The sequence below is a fragment of the Notechis scutatus genome, chromosome 1 (assembly GCF_049901735.1).
Source record: "Notechis scutatus isolate UNSWTSFEM ecotype Mainland chromosome 1, rNotScu1.2, whole genome shotgun sequence".
In the NCBI taxonomy this organism is placed as follows: Eukaryota; Metazoa; Chordata; class Lepidosauria; order Squamata; family Elapidae; genus Notechis; species Notechis scutatus.
Window position 1 is genome coordinate 179,796,949 of NC_142009.1, and position 20,871 is coordinate 179,817,819.

General features: G+C 35.6%; 2 protein-coding genes across 7 annotated transcripts in view; one reads left to right on the forward strand and one right to left on the reverse strand.

Moving 5' to 3' along the window:
- Positions 1-20,871, forward strand: part of HIBCH (3-hydroxyisobutyryl-CoA hydrolase) — a 50,190-nt gene that overhangs the window by 12,354 nt on the left and 16,965 nt on the right. For both annotated transcript variants that reach the window (XM_026668002.2, XM_026668004.2), the window contains exons 7-11: positions 6,939-7,017; positions 8,894-9,039; positions 10,405-10,491; positions 15,141-15,199; positions 16,874-16,955. In XM_026668002.2, the coding sequence (XP_026523787.1) occupies positions 6,939-7,017; positions 8,894-9,039; positions 10,405-10,491; positions 15,141-15,199; positions 16,874-16,955 (453 nt within the window). The remainder of the gene's footprint in view (positions 1-6,938; positions 7,018-8,893; positions 9,040-10,404; positions 10,492-15,140; positions 15,200-16,873; positions 16,956-20,871) is intronic.
- AKAP19 (A-kinase anchoring protein 19) overlaps positions 1-20,871 on the reverse strand; it is a 69,803-nt gene that overhangs the window by 8,944 nt on the left and 39,988 nt on the right. For 4 of the 5 annotated variants that reach the window (XR_015746472.1, XR_015746476.1, XR_015746474.1 and 1 more), the window contains one exon: positions 8,940-9,062. The exons of the other annotated variant lie outside the window; for it this stretch is intronic. The gene's annotated coding sequence lies outside the window, so the exon portion shown is untranslated. Of the gene's footprint in view, positions 1-8,939; positions 9,063-20,871 lie in introns of those variants that run through there. 5 annotated transcript variants of the gene reach the window in all.

Sequence of the window (20,871 nt, forward strand, 5' to 3'; positions counted from 1 at the left end):
CTGCAGGGTTGAGGAGAGCCGCATCTCTCCTCCTCAGCTGGCCATTACTCCCTTTCCCAAAGGTGGTTGTAGCAGTGGTTAGAAATGGCCACCACAAAGGAGAACTCGACTGGAAAAGAATGTGCAGGAGGAAGATAAGAAGAGAAAGTTTTGGTTGACCGGGTCAAACAGCAAAAGCAACAAATAAGGTACCCTGGAATTTAAACTATTAAAAAAATAATAACACTGTTCCCAAAGAAGATTTCTAAGCAGCGAAGGAGAGAGAAAAGGGAAAGGATTTTGGTTTTTTTTGTCCCCTTCCTATACTGACAGCTAAGAGACTTAAGCAAGAAATTGGGGGGAATCCACTTTGACATTAATAGGCATTTAATGCTGAAAATAAAAAGTCAAAGGGATAATAAAGATTTCTGGATAATTAAAAGCTTCTGAAAACAGGAAAGGAGAGAAAAAGAATAAAAGGGCAGGATCTGAAGGGAGGAGACTGCCTGGAATTAAAAAGTACAGTAAAATCTCAACAAGACTTCCAAAAGATACATCTTAACTGAAGCTTCGCAACAAAATAGTAAAACCCCAGGAAGAGAAAGTGAAAAAAGAAATAAGAAGAAACAGCTTGGGACTATTTGGATTACTTGATGATTTCTAGATTCTTGGTTACTGCATTTGAATGACTAAAATCAATTGGGTGGTTGTTTAAAAGTGTTTAAAATGGCTCCACTTTTAGAAGAACTGAAAATGGAACTTAAAAAGTACAAAGAAAATGCACAAGAAGGGAGAGGTTCTTTTGGCTTTGTATTTCAGTTCTTAGAAATGGAGATTTGGAACTATGATAAACAACAAGAAATGCCTGCAGAACAAGAAGATTGGGACAAGGAAGAAGCCATCTTTAATGAACAAGTAATCTTAGGTGGGGGAAAAAAGGAAAGGGGGGAAAGAGAATGGAAAGTTTAAGATTGGGAAAAACAACCCAAAAAAAGAATAGAGTGAAAAATAAGTATAAAATCAGAAAGCAACAGAAGAGGTAAATGCAGAAGAGAGAATTAGAAGTAGAGAGACAAGGGGGTAAAAAGGGGAGGGAGAAGAAGAGACTGAAGAAAGAAAGGAAAAGAAGTTATAAAGGACAGAAACAAAATATAGAGAAACGGCTTATTTAGAGATAATGGATGAAAATCTAATTGAAAAAGGGATTCTGCAAAGGTACATAAGATAGTATTATTATATTAGAAATAGAAATAATTTTAGAAAATATGAAACAATGTATGAGTAAAATGTTTGATAAAATAGTTATTGTAACTTAGTGGAATGCTTGTCAATAAATAAATGTAATAAAATGAGTATTTAATGATTTATAAAACATGTGAAGAGAAATAAGGGAAAAATTAAGTATGGAGATTATACGTGTCTTTAAGGAAGTATGATATTTAATTGAAAAGAAATGTTAAAGATGTTAAGACTTTAATGAATATTAATGATAGAACTGAATTGGAATGGAATGAGGGTTTTAATTACATATATTTACAATCCTTTCTTTAAAAGAATATATTGTGTATTATAAGAATGTACCAAGCAGAATTCGATTGGAAGTTATGTATTATGTATTATATTGAATGTCATAACCTTAAGGTATATATCAAAGTTTAAATAAGAGTTGAATGGATAAAATTAAAAGATATAAAGGTGTCATACTCCAATTAGTAACTACAGGAGAAAATTTGTTTAATGAGAAAAGATAATATGAAATTGAAACAGAACAGACAAAAGTATAAATATAATGATTTGAATTGAGATGAGATAATTAAAATAAAATTGAGAAAATTAAAAGAGGGAAAAAACTATATAGAAAATGCAGAATAGTAATAAGATATGGAATAGAACACAAAAATGAGCATGAAATTTGTGTCTGTATAAAGAAGTGCAACCCGGGACCATGCTATTTTCAAAAAAGATGTTTTACTTGTATTTTGTGTGTGTGAAAACCCAAATAAAACTTTAATAAAAAAGAAAGAAATTGGTTTAAAATTTCTATTAAGTTTGCTTAGTATAACATCTTGAGCAAGACCATTTGATGTCATTTAAAATAATGCTTGTGTTTGGGAGATGGGGATTGTTCAATTTTTTGCATTAAATCTTGCAAATGATTAAGAGATCATAAAATTTTTGTATTTTGATGTATGGGAAATGATTATTATGATTCAGCCCTTTTCAAAATGATGCCCTCTACATATGTTGGACTGCAATGTTGATCATTCTTAGCCTACATAGCTAGTGAAGTTGCTGAGGTGAGAGCATCTGGAGGTTAGCAGATTAACAGAGCCTCCATCTTTGTTACCACCCTTTTATTTTGTGTTAGTAGTTCTGCTACCAGAGCAAAGCTGTTGTATTTATCAGAAAAGCTGTTAAAGTGGTCTTTTCCACAGTAAAATATATGCTTACTTCCAGGCTTCCAGTCACTGAGGTTCCAATGCTATCAGCCCAGGGTTGCAATTTGGAAAGAATTAGTTGCCTTCAGAGTGTAGCAGAAGGTTATTATGTCCATCAGTGCAGGGTTTGTATATTAAATTCTCTCAGTATTCCCGTAAGAAGATTGAAAACATTTGCTTCCATTTTGAAATTTGTGTGATTTTCTCTGTTGAAACCTGAACAAAACTATGATCACATCATAGTGTATCCATATGATATATAGTTTTGTTTGCTCAAGGCCAAATTGTGTTTTCTAACCACAGTTTACAATAATACCTGTTTTGGATATCTCTCAGACTGAAGTTATTTTCATAGAAACTTAAGATAAATTACTGGCTGGTGTACTGTGTTATTCCTTCCCAGTATGTATATGCCTTACGTACTTATCTAGAAATTTCAGACTGTTTTCCAAAACACCTTACTTGGTGGAGGGCAATCTTAATTTCTCGCCTACAGTAGCATCTGCATGAGATTGTTCTGCACACTATTTATCTGTAAAGGCTGAAAACACTGGAAGCAGCCTTGAATTAAAATTGAATCTGTCAGATGGCTGCAGACTTAATCCCAGAGATAAATGGTGCAGATTGTTTTGAAGCTAATCCTGAGTTATCTCACAATAAATCTTGACAATTGAAAAAAATGATTCAAGAACTGGTCAGTGGAAAAGCTTGACCAAAGTAAAGACCTGTGAAGCATTTCAGTAAGCCTGTGAAAACTAATGTCCATAATGCCAGTTGTTTTTCTTTCCACGCTGGCTGCAAATGCAAGCGGTTTTGCTTTTGTTGTGCAGTCAGTTAAGGAAATGTAGGCTTAGTAGCCTGCAAAATGCTTGCATTTGCAGCCAGTGTGGAAAGAAAAACAACTGGCATTATGGACATTAGTTTGTAAAACAGCAGGTGGCAGTAGCTAGCCATGTTTGGCTGATCACAAAAAACTCAGGAAGGTTTTAAATAGTGATGGTAGACCCCAAGGAATCCCAGGGCTGTAGATTAAATCAGAAGTTGATAAAAGCTTCCTAGGAGGCGGTACTAGCAAACCACTTTTGTAATGTTGTCAAGCATGCTACATGATCACATTTATGAAGTCGCCTTTTTCACCATTTAAAGAAAATAGGATAACTTTATTATTAAAGAATACTTCAACCATGCATAATGGTAGGGCAGAGACACTTCTATCATCATTCACAGGATGGTAAAGCGAATAGAGGTACTCTTTTTCTTTTGTGTTCCCCAACACAAAGCTTTTGGGAACTTGGGGGAATTGACAAGTTGAATGATCTTATCAATTTTTTAAATGAAGTTGCATGGGTATCCATTCTGCTGGGAGATGTTGTGCAGTCTGCTTTTCCTGATGCTCAGGGTAGGTACCTGTAGCAGGTACTTGTCTAAATAGTGTTTTTACACAGCTTCTCTTGTAGGTTAAGTTGTCATCTTGGTAATGGAGCCCTTGCTTTGTGTGGATGGTTTTATGAAAGACGTGTGTTTCTAATTTGTCACCATTAGCTCTGCTGATGAGAATACCTAGGAAGGGTAGAATATTATTGTTTCTTTTGTTCCTTATGAATTTTATTATTTAGAAGATGTTGTTTCATGTGTCTTCTCTACTTATTCCTTTTTTTACTACGACAAAAGTGTCATGAACATATTGGATCATCTTTTGATTGTATACGTGAGAATGTACTATAATTTCTAGATTTGCATTACTGTCTTTGCTATAAGTCCTAAAAATGGTGAACCCATGGATGTTCCTCTGATTTGTTAGTATATTTTTCCATCAAATTGAAAGCAGTAGTAAGGCAAAAATTGATGAGGTCCATGATTCTGGATATTTCAAACTTAGTATTATTTAGTTAGGTTGGCTGTGTTGTATAGTAATGCTGCCATGGATTCTTTTACTAATTCTGGGAAAGTGAAATGTTCAGAATAAGAAAGTAGCTGATGTTAGGGAACTGTGGTTTTATTTTATTTTATTTACATCTGCCATGAATAACACTAAATTAATTGCCATTAGTTAATATGAGCACTCCATATGTATATAATGTGTTTTCTATTATACTACAACCTATCAGTTTGGGAGGGTCATCCAAAGATGGTGGGAATATTGGTAGGGTTTCCTTACAGAAATTTATCAGAAGAGGAAAAACAGTGATAGGCAGTGTTATTGATTTTTCCAGTTTTAAAACTGGAAAAAATAATTAAATTCCCCAGCACCATCTTTGTATACTCAGAAGTTTGTCATTTTTTGGCATGGCCCAATTTTAGTCTGAATCATTGTTCTCTGATTTATCTCTGACATTTACAGAGGTCTTCATAAGTGATTAATTTCTGGTAATTGTGAGTTGGATAAACTGAGATTTTCTCGGACATTGCTAGCCTTGCTAATCAATTGAAAATATATTTTACACTGGATGTGGATTTTATACTGGATATTAAAAAAGGAGAAATTTGTTGGCATCTAATAGAAGTAATTGTAACCTAAGAAGTTTGAAACTATAACTAAAATGTAAACAAAATAAGGATTGACTAATTCATTGATTTAAACATGAGTCATCAGATGCAAGCATGCAAACGCATAAAATATATATTACCCATACCTCACCTTTCTTGTTGTAATGTTTATTTTTTTCAGCTTTATGTAATTTACAAAAGAAAGAATCATTTAGTAATAAAGTTATAAATTAGGAATTGCTTGCCAAGGCAAAGCTGTTCTTCCATGTCTCTTAAAATTTGTGCTCCAATGTTATGGAGACTTGAATCCCAGTTTTCCTAATGAGGCATAGCTTTAAGTATGATAAAAAATGTGGTTTGTGTTTGCATTTTGTGGTTCTTTTTGTGTGCCTAGTTTTTAAATGTTACAAAAAGTTAGCTCATCCTTATCTGAATTGACCTTACTGAATAGCGAGAGATCCTTTTTTCTGTTAGTATAATATGCATATGGAAGAACCTTTTGATTGCCTATTAAAGGATTAATTTAGCAGGTTTGAAATACATAGACCATCTCCTGAAATAATTTGGTTTCCCAACCGTGTTGGCCTGCTAAGAAATGGCTTCAGTTAATTAGCATTTTATTGTAATTTAGAAGGTCAATCAACAGAGCTGATAATCAGTTGAAGATGCATTTTGGTGTCAAGTAAGGGTGATTAGTCTCTAGCACTCCAGATATTGTGAACTACAATTCACAGCTTCTCTAGGGAATATGGGCAATGGTGAGGAATGTTGGGAGATGTAATTCTGAAATACTTGGGAGTGCCAGAAATTGTGTAATCTTCAATTATGCTCTTTTATATTTTGAATATTGGAACTGTTCCTTTAAATTATTATTGGCAATGACAGATTGAGTTGTTCTTTACAGAAGGGGAAGTCCTTATCTCAGGTGGCAATTCCTGACCCTGAAAGAAATAGGTTGTCTAGCCAGTCCTTTTGGGCTGGATGTTTTCCTGTTCTGAATAAGTCAAATACTTCTGACCTCCAGTATGCTGAATACTTTTGAACATGCACATTGAAAAATATAGGAGGAGTATGTGCCTGCAGTTTTCCCAACTTGCATGGAAATATCTGATGAAAAACATTGGGTCTAGAGCAGGGTGTCAAACTCACATTGTCATGGCGCATCACATGATGTATCGGGACTTCCCCCCCTTCGTTATACTGGGTGTGGGCATGGCCAACCCACAATGCATCCAGCCCGCAGGCCGGGAATTTGACAGACGTGGTCTAGAGGGAGAAAAACTGGGTTTGTTTCCAGAGATAAAAACAATGGTATAATTAAAACACACAAACAATGGTGTGATTAAAAGACCTTTTAATGTGCTTAATTGTAAGATTTAGTTGTAAAAGTGTGCCTAAATGTCTGAATGAATGAAAATTGTATTTCTGCAATAAGTAGCAGTTTGACAGCCAATTTGGTATAATGGTTAAAGCAATGGTGTAGAAATGGGGAGATCCAAGTTCAAGCCCACTGTCAGTCATAGAAAGTTACTGGATCACATAGAGCCAATCACTCTCTCTCAAAGTAATCTGAGAATGTATGAGAATGAATGGTCCTGTATGAATGAAATACAGAGAAATGCTCAAGTACAGTGTCCTGAGGAGACATGGGATGTAACTCTTACAAACAGAATAGTAATAAAGACATAATATCCTTGCAAGAACTATGTAAATATGCAGTTGGTATTATGTTAAGCAGGGCATGAGAGAATGCCACTTAAAATAGTACTCAGCATCTGCATGGTTTCTAAGCACCTGTATCAAATTTGTATGAATTAAATCAAGCACAGATTTTAGTCATTTTAAAATGGCTTCCAAATGATTGACAAATACATGGCCTAAATCTTGTGGCATCAATAAAAATGGTGGCAATTTATTATTAGAGAATGGAGGGGGGAGTAGCTAGGCCGAAGTGTGGACTACAATAGGAAACTGGTTACTAAGGTTCCCACCAGAAGTTATTATAGGTCATAACTGTTTGTTTTTCTTTGGTAGGGTGTGGGCTTGTCTGTCCATGGGCATTTCAGAGTTGCTACAGAGAGAACCGTTTTTGCAATGCCAGAGACAGCAATAGGTAAGCACCATACATTGCATTTTATGTTGACTTTGCATAGAGAAGCAGAAACTACTGTGTAATAGTAGCTAGAATATGAAGAGTCAAGTTCCTGCCCTGCTGCGGCACTTAATAATATTGATCTACTCACACACTCTGACAATAACATCCCACAAAGTCTGTGAGAAGATCATTCACCTCCATGTGTACCACTTAAAATTTACAAGAGAAAACATTAGATAACATCTGAATAACAAAAATAATCTTTATTTCTTGAATTCTAGAACATTTCCACTCATGGAGTTTGCTTTTTCATACTAAGGGAGAAATGTTCCTGAGTCCTTTGTTTATTTTTGAAATATGAGCAGAGCAAGAGATGGAATTTGAGGGGGGGAAAAATCTTTTCTTTATATAGAATTAGGACATCATCATCAGGGATTGTCTACTGGATTAACTAAGAGGCAACAATATAATTCATGGGGGCATTACATAGTGTCTGCAAGATCCCAAAATGGGGGAAATACATTTTAGGGCAAAAATGGAGAATTTAAAAAAAATAAAAAGAAATTACAGTCACTATGTTTAATTTAAGAACACCAACATCCCCCGAAATATTATGATCCTCAGAAATGTACAGTACATTTGTTTTTAGAAATTATTTTAGCACTTACTCAATAGACCACTGGGAATACCATTGCAGGGTATTAAAAACTGCTTTAGAAAGATATCCTCTAGATCAGGGGTGTGCAACCTTGGCAACTTTAAGACTTGTGGACTTCAACTCCCAGAATTCCTCAGCCAGCAAAGCAAATTGTGGCATCATGGTTAGGTCTGATTTGGATACAGACAGTAATGAAGAATTTTCATTGCCTTTTATCTCCATGATTTAAACTATTATCAAAGGCCCTTAACCATTTATAGGTGAAGAAAACTTTTCTTCCAAATATGGATGTGAAAGGGAACTGCTCAGTTTGGGGACTGCAGCATGGGAACCAAGAGTCTCCTAATCTAAGTGCCAAAATCAGGTCTCTATTCATAAACCAATGGTTTGGTTTTATACTTTGTTTTTGTATGTATTCACTTCCCAGAGTCACCCGGGATTTGGATAAGTTAGAAATATGAACTGGATGCATTCCATAATGTCCCATTTTATTTGACCCTGAGAGACTCATATACTGACTAGGCGTTTAAGCACAAGGTTTTTAAAATAGCTGGTATGAAAAAAACAGTATAGTGGATTTGGCCTCTGAGAACTATCTTTCCAATCACAAAAGAAAAAGGCCCAGTGGCTCCTAGTATATTTTTTTTATTTATTTGTTTGATTTGATTTGTCAATCGCTTACAAGATACAGGTATAAGAATAAACATTGTTTTGAATACATGAGATAGATACTTACAAGAAAAATAAAAAGAAACAATATGACAGGGACGGTAGGCATGATTGGTGCGCTTATGCACGCCCCCTACAGGCCTCTTAGGAAGGGAGTGAGGTCAATAGTAGACAGTCTAAGGTTAAAGTTTTGGGGGTTTGGGGAAGAAACCACACCACTTTCCATTATAATACCACCCTAAAGTCTGAAGATGGCTTTGAAAAGTTCATTCACACAAAGATTAAGGAAAGAATGCCCCAAAATAATTCACAACAGTTCTTCAAGTTAAAAAGGGGGAAATGTTTCTGTTTGTGGCAATCAACTTCAACAGAGATCTTAAGAAAATTGTGTGGGCAAAAATGGTGCAGCATGTTTTTCCACAAGATGGGTAAAACAGCAAAGGATTCATTTTCAAGCAAAGCAGCTCACTTACAAGGCCTAGTTATTAGCAGGGGGGAAAACGGCAGTTAAGTTTTAATTATACAGCTTTTTTCATCGTGCATATCTTTTTTCCCCTTTAATTGCAGGTCTTTTCCCTGATGTGGGTGGAGGCTATTTCTTGCCAAGGCTTCCAGGGAAGCTAGGCTATTTTCTTGCTCTTACAGGATTTAGGCTGAGAGGAAGAGATGTCCACACAGCAGGAATTGCAACTCATTTTGTAGAAGCAGAGAAGGTAAAACTGCCAAAATAGTGCACCTGGAAAGGAGAGGAGGGGTGTATTTCAGTAGCACCAAAGTTCCCAAGGAAGAGGCAGTACATTCTAGAAAGAACCCAGTCCAGAGTTGGATGGGAGAGAGAAGAGGTTCAGGGTAGCCATACTCTAGAACAGGGGTCTCCAACCTTGGCAACTTTAAGGCTTGTGGACTTCAACTCCCAGAGTTCCTCAACCAGCCAGCTGGCTGAGGAACTCTGGGAGCTGAAGTCCACAAGCCTTAAAGTTGCCAAGGTTGGAGACCCCTGCTCTAGAATCTCTTAGTATATAGCTAGTAGGATAGAAGCTTATAACTTTAGTCTGACAAGATTCTGTCTATTAGGTATAAGCAAATGAAGAATTGGACTCAGTTGGTTTTCCCTGTATCATCTTTGTGCTTCGGCCTGACAGTTACTGTTTATACTGCAACCTTGTTCCTAGTTTTGTGAGACAGGTATATTTTTAGATAACCTCATGCAGTTTTTGATCAGGTGATCAGTACTCCCTTTGTCTTTTAACCGTGTCTGGTTTAATTTGGTACTCACAAATAGATTTCCAGGCTACCACGCAAATCAGAACTCAGTACATGCAAATCTGTCATTTTCAATACCTTGTATTCAGACTTTGCTGGATTTTTCTCCTCTTCCTGCCCTATGTTTGTGTCTCATTTTGAGGTTGAGGGGAGGGGTCCCTTGGAAAATAGGCTGTAGACTATAGGAAGAAAGACGTTTCTGCCATTCAGTAACCAATCCAAAGTCCTTCTATTGATAGAAATCAGGGTAGGATACAATACACCGGACTTCATAACATCTTACAGTGAAGTGGTTTGGCCCCTCAGAAATCTGTACTCTTGTTGGAAATTTCTGTTTTCTCTCTTAGATGTCCACCTGCAGATGGAACTTTTTAAAAAAGTGATGATGCCCCAAACTTCAATTGCTTCCCCCTGCTTTCATTTTATAAAACGTTGTGAAAGAGAATAAAGGTGAACTTCCCAAAGTTCAAACTGTTCTATTTTTTAATAACATCAGTCTTGAAATCACTTGTGTGAAATTATGTTTCAGAAGTTCTATAGTAGTTATAGAGATAAGACTTGCGGAGCAAAAAGGAGAAACCAGGTTTTTCATGTAACATTGTTTTGTAGGTATCTTAAATCTCCCCTGTTATTATCAAGCAAAATTACCTCATTTTTCCCAACAAAAATGTGATTGGATAATATTAAGGACTGCATTAAACAAAAATTTTGCTCCCCCCCCCCAATTGTTTAAATCTTAGATTGTTTGATAAGGTTCAAACTCTGAATATGACAATAGATTTGTATACTTTTTATAACTATTCTTTTATTTGCAGATGGCTGCTCTCGAAAAAGATTTAATAGAATTAATATCCCCCACAAAAGCAAATGTTGCAGATGTTTTGGATTCCTATCATAAGGAGGTAAATGAAAATTTAAATATATAGTAGATTTCAAAATAGAGAATCTTTATATACAAAGCATACCTCTATTAGAAAAGTCTGTCTTCATTTTTAATTTTTGCTGGGTCTGTGTGCAGCAAAGGAATATTTGAAATATGGCAAACTTTCTCCTCATATGTTACAATAGCCAAGAGTTCTGTGTATAAGCTATTTGGGTAGAAAATGAAGTTGACCCCAACTTCTTAAGAATAAGATAAACTAAATGCAATCCTGAATTAAAATTCATTAGAAAGAATGAAGTACAAATTCTCTAATACTAAGAAGTATAATGATCAAAGGTTGGTACCTGAATGATGCAGTTGTTTGGTACAGAAAACTTGGCATACTATGCTTGAAGTAAACAAAACCTAGTGAATTATTCCTTTTAATTTTTAAGTTTGAGATTGTTTCCTTGTTGATTTAGGCAGCAGCATAAAAGATCAAATAACATCAAATAAAATATTGTTCCCAAATATTTGTTTTTCTGCTGTGTCAGGCTTGTTCCTATATAGAATACTTAGAAGGATGTTTCCTTTTTTTATATTAAAAATTTCTAAGGTGTGTGTGTGTGTGTGTGTGTGTGTGTGTGTGTATGTATGTGTGTCCCGCGTAAGATTGGAAGTATCTGTGATGAAGTCTCATTCATCATCTTCAGGCTTGTGTCTTCCGCTCTGTGCTTCTGTGATGTGAGCTGCTGCTTCTTCCTTTAACTGCTGTGTGTGACTTGATTGGGTGGGGGTGTGTTCTGAAAAGCCTGATGATGGCAGATGAGATTCTCAAACGTTGCTACAACTTTAAAAGCACCACTACTATGCGTGAAAATACCGAACAAAGTGATATATATATATATATATATATATATATATATATATATATATATATTATTTATTTATTTATTTATTTATTTATAAATTATTAAATATAAATTTTTATTTATTTATTTATTTCCAGGATGTAATTAATTCCAATCTCATTTGTTTACTTCTAAATAAAGGATTTTTCTGTGTAAATGCTATTCTTTAAGCAAACTAGGCTTTTGAAATACACAGAATGCATCTTTAAATAAATAAATAAAAAGATGATGGTTGACTCTCATCTCTGCATTCCTTGTAACCTTGTGCACTGACAGAAATTGAGCTATAAATTCTACAAAGAGGAAAGGATATGATGATCTGCGAAGATTAAAAGTTAATGGAGCAGAAGCAGTCTGTGGAATGTCCAGGATATTAGTGCTGGGCCTTTTGTTATTGTAGCTAGTGTTACTGTATTACAGATACGTTCATATTATGGAAACATGACATGTAAGTTGTGAAGAACTACAATTCCAACAATTATCATTTGCAGATGGAGTGTTAGTTGTTGCACTGACACTTCTCATCATCAAAATGCGCTAACCATAGTTTCCTTGCCACAGTGGGCTATTGTAGATAGATACGATGAAAGAAAGATAGGATATTGTTGATAAGATGTCTGGGAGCTTTTTATTAATTCTCCCAGAAACATAAACACACAACACACAGAACATAAAAAAAAAAAAAAATCTTTTAGGAAAGTAACTTGGCCCCAGATATCTCTCTCTTCATGGACTTCAATTATATTCATGCTCATCTTACATGTCATTACTTATTTTATTTACCATTCTAAGTCTTCTATATTAACTTCTCCACACATTTCATTCTTCTTAATTCTATCTTAATTAATCCATCTTAATTTGAGTCATTATATTTGTATCTTTTGTCCATTCTTTATTGTCCCTTTGTCTCGCTCCTTATAATAAAAAAAGAATTTCTCCTGAAATCACTAATCAGAGTATGATGCCTTTCTATCTCCTCTAAATTAATCAAATTAACATTTAAAATAACACCCAATACCCAATCCGATTCTGCTTGGTACGTTCTATTTAAATAGTAAATCCAAAATAATTAAATACATAGTTAAACAGTAAATCTAAATATTGAATCTTATAACATTCCCATTGCCTTTTCCAAAAACAAATGCTATAATAAATTTTTTATAATAACATCAATACCATAAGCTTATTAAACTCTTTAATTAAAACTCAATATTCTAGACCTTCCCTTTAATTTTATTAAATTTTAAAATCAATCATTACTAAACATTTCAACATTTTAATCTCTTATCAACTCTTAAACCATTTTAGTTTTCTATTTCTAATACAATGCTACAATATCATCTTATGTACCTTGCAAAATCTTTTTGAAGAATTTATACTTTACCCTTTATCCCTAAAAAGATTCCTTTTTCCCATCTAGTTTCAAAACTTTGTGGCTTTTCTCCACCATTTTCCTTCCTTTCTTCCCCCACCAAACCTTTCTACCCCCCTTCTTCTAGCCTCTGCCTTACTGGCTTCCCTTCTCTGTTGTGTTCCTTTTTCCTTTTGTTTACTATCATTATATTGATTTTGCACCTTATTTTTCCCCTTCTTAAGTGTTTTTTAAATCTTAAGTCCTTCATTTCTCCTCCTTTCCCTCTTCCTTCTTTCTTAGTTAAATTCTGAAATTCATTAAAGATGGCTTCTTCCTCTCCTTCTTCTTCTTCTGCTGTCTTCATCTGTTGTAATGTTTGTTGATAGTTAGCAAGCGCCATTTCTAAGAAAAGGAAGGCTTCTTTCAAACCATCTTTACCATTTTTTTTTGTTTGCTCATATTCTTTTCTCAGTTCCTCAACAGAAAAAGCCATTATAAATCTTTTCTTTTCTTTTCCCCTTCTTTCTTCTTACAGCAACCAAGATATTTAAAAAAAAAATAAAACAGTCCCAAAGTTATCAATCAGTCCAAGCCAAGGCAAAGTTCTCACTTTCTCTTCCTGGGGTAGTATCAATCAGAAAAAAAGGAAGTCCAAATCTGTTTCTTAAAGTCTTATTGCAATATATTTCAGTCTTCAAATCCTTAAGGCATCTCCTCCAACAAAGTCTTAGCATACAAATATTTTTTTAGTCCTCTCCCTTCTCACTTATCACTTAAAGCCAGTTTTACCTAAAAAAAATAGGTTTCTTAATATCCACTTATTAATTCCGTAGGGAAGGAGAGTAAACTTTCCTTTCAGCACCACCAAATTGCCGTTTATTTTCTCTTCTAAAAGGTATCATTCAGAAAGCCATAATTTCCAGGAATTTTGTTAAATATATCTTAGAGTCCCGGGAACCAAGAAAAACTTTCTCTTTTCAAAAGCTTTCTCCACTTCCTCCTGCGCATTCTTACCCGGCTGCCAGCTTCTTTGTGGCGGCCATTGCAGACCGCCGCTGCACCGTCTTGGGAAAAGGGGGTTCTGCCGGCTGGGAAGGGGGTCTGCAGCACCCCAAACCTCACTCCGGATCCCCTTATCTTCAGCCACCCCTGCAGGGCAGCCTTAGCTCCAGACCCGTCCGGGTTGGAGCACTGTGGACTAGCGCGGCAGGGATCGCGCAGTATCGCGAATCCCTGCCGCTATGCGAAGCTTCGACAAACCGAGAAAAAAAATTAATAAAACCTTGCAGAAATATAGAATGAGAATAATGGTAACCAAGTCAGAAAGAAATAGATGAAATAATAACAATGAAATTGAATAAGAGTAAAGAGAAAGTAAAGAGAAACTGGATAAGAGGTTTTTGTATGCTTATATGGAAATGGTTTAAAATAGAATTATAGTGTATAAAATAAGGTTTTATCTGACTTGTTAAATTTATAATGGAAAAAGGTTTAAGTATGTAATGGTTAATGATGATTTGTTTGTTTCTGAAAAATTAATAAAACTTGTTTTTTTTTAAAAAAAAGATGTCTGGGAGCTAAAATTCAAAATATTAGAAGGAGGAATTTGGGGCAGTGCATGTCTTCTCACAAACAGATACAGCAGTCCTTTTCTTTCCAGTTTCTCTCTCCCCTGGATGGCTCGTCTTTAGATTTGTTTGATTTTAAAGGAAAGGACTTCCCATTATAATTGCAGTGTTTCTTAATTTTTTGGCTCTCGGGACACCTCACTTTTGAAGGACCCCCAAATAGTTCTCTTTTTTTGGTATGGCTTCTATTTCTCAATATTTACTGTATTAAAACTTAAAATTGAGACATTTGTCTCACAATTGTTTGATGGGAATTTAATATTGGGTTCTTTTTCAATATAGGTTGGCAAATACACTAGCATCAGAATAGATTTAACCAACTAAAGAATGTAGCTGTTAATATATGAGGAGGGTTTTTTTCTTCCAGAAGCACTAAAATCTTCTGTCAATTATATCTACGATATTTTTTTAAAGTATCTGGAATCTGTGCTTGACAGGAACACCCAAGGATCTAGCACAAATATGGTCCTTAGTTTATCAGTGGAACTGCACAAGAATGTCTCTTGCAGATCAGAGAATAAGAATAATAAGGAATAGCAATAGCACTTAGACTTATATACTGCTTCATAGTGCTTTACAGCCCTCTCTAAGCGGTTTACAGAGTCAGCCGATTGCTCCCAACAGTTTTTTTGGGGAAAAATCCTTATTCATTTCTAATCACGATAACAAAGATAAAGATGAGCTATTGCCATAATGGTCGGTTTTTCTTTCATTAAGAGAAAGACCATAGGGTTTTGTTTTTTGTAACCATTTTAAATGATTTGGCGCTAAGTTTTGTTATCTTTTTTTATCTTAGTGCAAACTTGATCAAGAAAAAGAATTTATCCTTGGTGAACACATGGACAAAATTAACAGGTACTTGTCACTTAGTGCAATCAGTAGTACAAAAGCAGAACTAGTCTTTTGTTGTTAGAATATCTAATAGATATTGTGAAAACATCCCATCTGGGTTTGTATTCTTTGTTCTGCCATCTTTGTTCCTTTTGTTTTGTGTAGTTTCCTTGTTTTTAAATATTTTTAGCAGTTTGAAAACTGCCCAGAGTCACTGGGAATCAGGCAGCATATAAATTTAAATCATCATCATCATCATCACTTGACTAAGTTGCACAAAAATAGTTGTGGCTGTATATAGAGCTGAATTGCCTACTATGGCCATGAATGAGAATAACACGTCTTGCCCCAGAAACAGATGGAAAGAATGGGTCTTAAATTTTTCCCTGCCTGCTTCTGTAAACTGTCTTCAAAGTTTTCCCAACTAGACTCCAGTGCTAGCTATGCGCTGTGAGAAGAGAACTGTGAGTAGTGAAGATACTTTGATTCATCTGACTATCTGTATATAACATAAAGATGATACTCATCAGTACTTCATACATGATTGTGGCCGACCCAATGCCAAGTTGTCATTTATTTCTTGTTGTCCTTCCTGAACAAATGTAGAATGGCATTCCTCTCCACTTATGGCATTCCTCATATTTAAAGATGGGGAAATTGCCGTTATGAGTAGCCCTTTAATGTTATCATTTTTGTATAATTGGTGGGTCTATGATCTGTAATAAAGTCATCTATTCATTGATTACCTATTTTTCACTAAAGTGCAATGAATCAAATGTAATTTGCAGAAAAATATATTGTTCAAACTGCTTAAATATATGGGTCTATTGAGTAGCACTAATGAGCAGTATGCTGGCATATCGTGGACTTCCAACTTTCTTTTTTTTCAAGGAACAGAAGGAAGTGATTAATCCCTGCAGTAACATCTGCTTCTTAAATAATGACTATGTCTTAGCTTGAGTGCCTGTAGGACTTTTTAAAAAAGAAGTCAGAACAAAAAAATATCTGATATGAGAGTAACTAAATATTTAAGGGAATAAACAGCACTTTCTAATTCAATGCAAAATGTTGAAAATTTGGGTGGACAACACTTTTCAATCTGATATAGCAGGTTGAGATTTATCTTTTGGGAAAGTTTGTAAGGAGGCTGTAGGGAGAGTGAGGCAAGGTATAAATAGGATGTCTTCAGAGATTGGAAGTCAAGGGATTCAGCTGTATTTTCAGCTTCTACAAAATGTAAGGCATTGTGTTTACACCTTAAACACCCCCTCCTCAAAAGCATGTTGATATGTCTGGTTCTGTGAACTCTGGCAAGGGCCTGGAAAAGTAAATCAGATACATTGCCTTCTCAGTTCCACTCTAAGTTGCAGGACCTCTTTATAACAAGTATATCAGTACAAACAATCACACACAAAAATCACAAAACCCACAAGATTTCTGGTTCCATATTCATTTTAAAACATTTCAAATTTTATATTTTTAACTGAAGTTCTACCAATAATGGCTAGGGGAGAATTCATAGTTTTCCTGCTCAGATTATTTTAATCTTAAAGTACAATATCTTTGCAGTTTATATATATTACATTTACTATATGGCTTTTTTGCATGCTAAAGTACCTATTGCTCATCATAGGTTGCAGCATATTCCTCCCTCTCAAATATGACTCATTTTCCCTGAAGAACATTTTCTTTTTTCAGTCTTTTTTCAGCGAACAGCATGGAAGAAATTGTCCAAAACTTGAAGAAAGATGGATCTCCTTTTGCACTTGACCAATTAAAGGTAACGTTGCATTAGATTTTTATCCTATTTGAAGGATCCCTATATCCAGTCACTTTAAGTGGCATTTTGATGCCTGATGTATTACCTAAGCAAGGGAGGACAACCAGCCTTTAAGATTCTTTTGCATTAACCTGAAAGCCACCTCCCAAACTGTGACATAAAGTGACTAATACAGTTTTGCTGCCAATTTGTCTTTTGAAAGACCAAGAACACATACTCATACAATGGCTGCTGCATTTTGCAGTAATGTTACAAGAAGGAGGAGGTGTGCATGTCATAAAACTGCCCATCTTCCAAACTGTGGCTACAGAAAAAAGTTACAGCTATATCTTGTCTTTGGATCTTTTGTAATGCCTTTCCATTAAAATTCTCTCCAGCCTTAAAATCCAGCAATATTCATTCTGATTCCCTCCTTCATAGCACAAATTCTCCACTGAATAGTGAATGACTGTCTTTCCTACGTAGTTTGTCATGTTCTTCTTCTACCTTCTGCTTCTTTCCCTAGTGAGAGTATTAGAGCACTTTCTCTCTCCCTCTTCCTCCCTCCCCCTCTCTCTCTCCCCTCAAATCTTTTTGTCTGTCTGTTTGTGTACTTGCCTACCTGTCTGTCTACCTACCTGGCTGGCTTCTTTTCTGCCTCGAGAGCATGATGCAAATCCATGGGTTTGTGTGATTGTTATGTTATTCGCTCTCTGAGTTGTTTTAAGTTATTCAAATTGAAAATTGATTTGCTTATGAAATTAAAGGTGAGGAAAAATACCAATAGTGAGTGACAGTTATATTAATGAGTTATTAGCCCATATGTGTAGTGCCAAGTGTAACTTCTGGCTATGCTGATGCTTAATAAATATATAACTATAACTACAACCACAACCACAAGTACTATGTTTATTTACAGGGATTTTCTGTTTCTTCTGCTCATTGTGCTCTCTCTGCAGCTCAAGCTAAGAACTTCATAGCTAATAATATACTACAGATCGTCCTCTACTTACACAAGGACGATTACTCAATTGAGCTGAACATTTCTGTTGCTAAGTGAGACATTTGTTAAATGAATCACTGCATTTGTTAAGTGAGTAAAACAGTTGTTAAGTGAATTTGGCTTCCCCACTGATTTTGCTTGTCAGAAGGTCACAAAAGGGGATCACATGACCCCGGGACATGGCAGCCGTCTTAAATATGAACGAGTTGCCAAGCGGCTGAATTTTGACCATGTGACTATTTGGATGTCACAATGGTTGTGTGAAAAATGGTCATAAGTCACTTGTTTCAGTGCCATTGTAACTTCTGTCACTAAATGAACTTTTATAAGGACTACCTGTATAAGCCAAAGAGAGAAATAAGTTACACAATTTAAAAACCAAGGAGTTCACCAAGGATTGGTGTCACCCATGGGCAACATAAAAATTAAATAAATAAAGAAAATATAAATAAATTGTGTTGTTGCAGAGTCCATACCCAAACCTGACGTCCTATTAATGACAATAGTAATCATAATTTACATAGCCCATAAGTCACAAGAATAAATTTAGTTCTTTTCAGGAAAAGGTTGCCAACCCTTTGGTGACAATGTTTCTTAGGCACTTTTTGCATAAAAATAATAAAAAATGAACTTGCGTCTAGATTATAGAAAGAACAGTAAATTATGTCACTTTAGAGAGAGAAGCTGAACTTATAACTGCTGTGAAGAATATTTATTCTTTATTATTTATATATATTAGTTTATATTCTATTTTTTTAACTTTTCTTTTCTTGCATGTTTTGCTTTTTCTTTGATTTCTTTTTTATGTTATCTTCCTTATTTTACATCAGGTTGTTGTTACCAACCCTTAACCTACTTGATCACAGAGCATAATCTTGTAAAAGTCACCTCATCATCAGCTGTTCCTTTCTGTGTAAAGAAATGGAACATCTCCTTTGATACACCCAGTGTTAAAACTTTCATGCTGAAGAGATTTGTCCTTTAATAAAGTCCCAGATCATCATTTATTTTCTACAGAACAAGTTGGTTTGTTTCTTATTCATTGACTAGGATCCCCCCAAAAAGTGCAATTAATATTATCAGGTAGCAATTGCATGGTTTTTCTCAATTAACCATAGTTAGGGTGAATTTCAGTGAAAGTATAGTGTTATACCAGGGTCACTTCTGAGATATGGAAAAATAGAAAAAGTATGAAATAAAAGCTAGAAGGAACAAAAAAAAAAGCCTTACTGGAAGTCTGGAAAATGTTTTTGCCTTTGTAGTTTATACATTTTAAGTAGGGAAGTTTCCACAGTTTTTTTTTAAACATCTGGGCTTGTTGCTGACATTCATTTGAAATGAAATTATTAACAATGAAGTGGCTAGCACATTTTGCTCTAATCTGCCTTCTGCTAGTAATATTTTCCATGTGCCACAGTATTAAAAGTGAATGAGCTGTGCTTCATCCATTGCTGCGGGTAACTTGTTTTGCTCCTTGAATATAGGCTTCCCATAGCTTTACTACAACCATACATAAGAATATATCCATGCTTCTTTTAAAGGTTGAGTGCATTTATATATTCTGTTGCTTGAAATTAAATTGAAAGTCTGAATGAAAGTAACCTGCAGCTGATTGCAGTAATCAAAAAGAAGACAAATTTCCACATGTTCTTAAAACAGTTACATGTCTTTTGATTTCCAGCAAACAGATGGGGAAACAGATCTTTCCATTTTGTTTATGCCTGTCATTAAGGCAATTGGCTTGTGGAGCTTGAGTTTTTTGTTTGAAAGCTGAAGAAGTAAATTTCCATTACTGTGCTTTCCTTAAAGGAAGAAGGGAATATCTGTTCAACTGTGCATGTAATAGCACTTAGACCAGTGGTTCCCAAACTTTTTTGGTCCACTGCCCCCTTGGTGCTACAAACTCATCCTTGGTGCCCCCCACCCAGGGATGGGATTCAAATTTCTGTGGGTGTGGCCTAATTTGAGGGTGTGGTTTGCTGGTCACATGACTGGGTGGGCGTGGCTTGCTGGTCATGTGACTGGGTGGGCGTGGCCAGGTGACTGGCAAACCAAATACAAGTGGTCCTCACTTAATGACCAGTTGTTTAGCAAGTGTTTAGTAATTTGTGACTGGCCTCCCCAGAGCTACTTGACCAGTTTTTGGAGTTTTGACAGCTTTAGATCAGGGGTCTAAATCCCACCCCTGACTGTGTGTGTGAGAGAGAGGGAGAGAGAGAGGTTGGATCAGATCTCTCTCTCTCTCTCTCTCCCACCAATGCCAGAAAGCCACCGTCAGTCAAAATTCATATTAGTGGTCTCTGGGATTTAAAATTATGAGTTTGGTGGTCTCTGAGGTCCAAAAGTTTGGCGACCCCTGATCCAAAGGGATGAGCCTGAGAGAGGGAAAGAGAGAGAGAAAAGAAAAGAGAAAGAGAGGAAGAAAATAAAGAGAAAAGGGAAAGAAAGAAAAGGGACAAAGAAAGGGGGTGGAAGGAAGGGACAGAAAGAAAAAGAAATGAGGGAGGGAGGGAGGAGAAAGATATCTATTCTAGTCCAATCACCTGCTCCAGCAGGGTTAGAAGGGAGTGTGTGTGTGTGTGTGTGTGTTCTCGTAATTTACCAGTACATTTTGGTTTTGCCTTCTTCAGAATTGGCACTGTAATACATTGGGGAAAAGTAATTTTTAGAGTGGAGATCTGGTCCAATGGATCCTGTTTAAAGCCTCAACAAAATGTGAGAGCTTCCTGATAGTCTTGACAACGTTTTGTCCACAAAACTTTTAATAGAAGCCAAAGAGGTTTCAATGTGCTGGCAAAGATGTTTCAATGTGGAAAAGGGCCTCAGTCTAAACTAGGCCTCATTCAATCTGATGCATCAGGTATCTCTCTTTCTCTCTCTCTCTCTCTCCCTTCCTACTTCCCTCGCTCCCTCCTTCTTTCCCTCCCTCCCTCC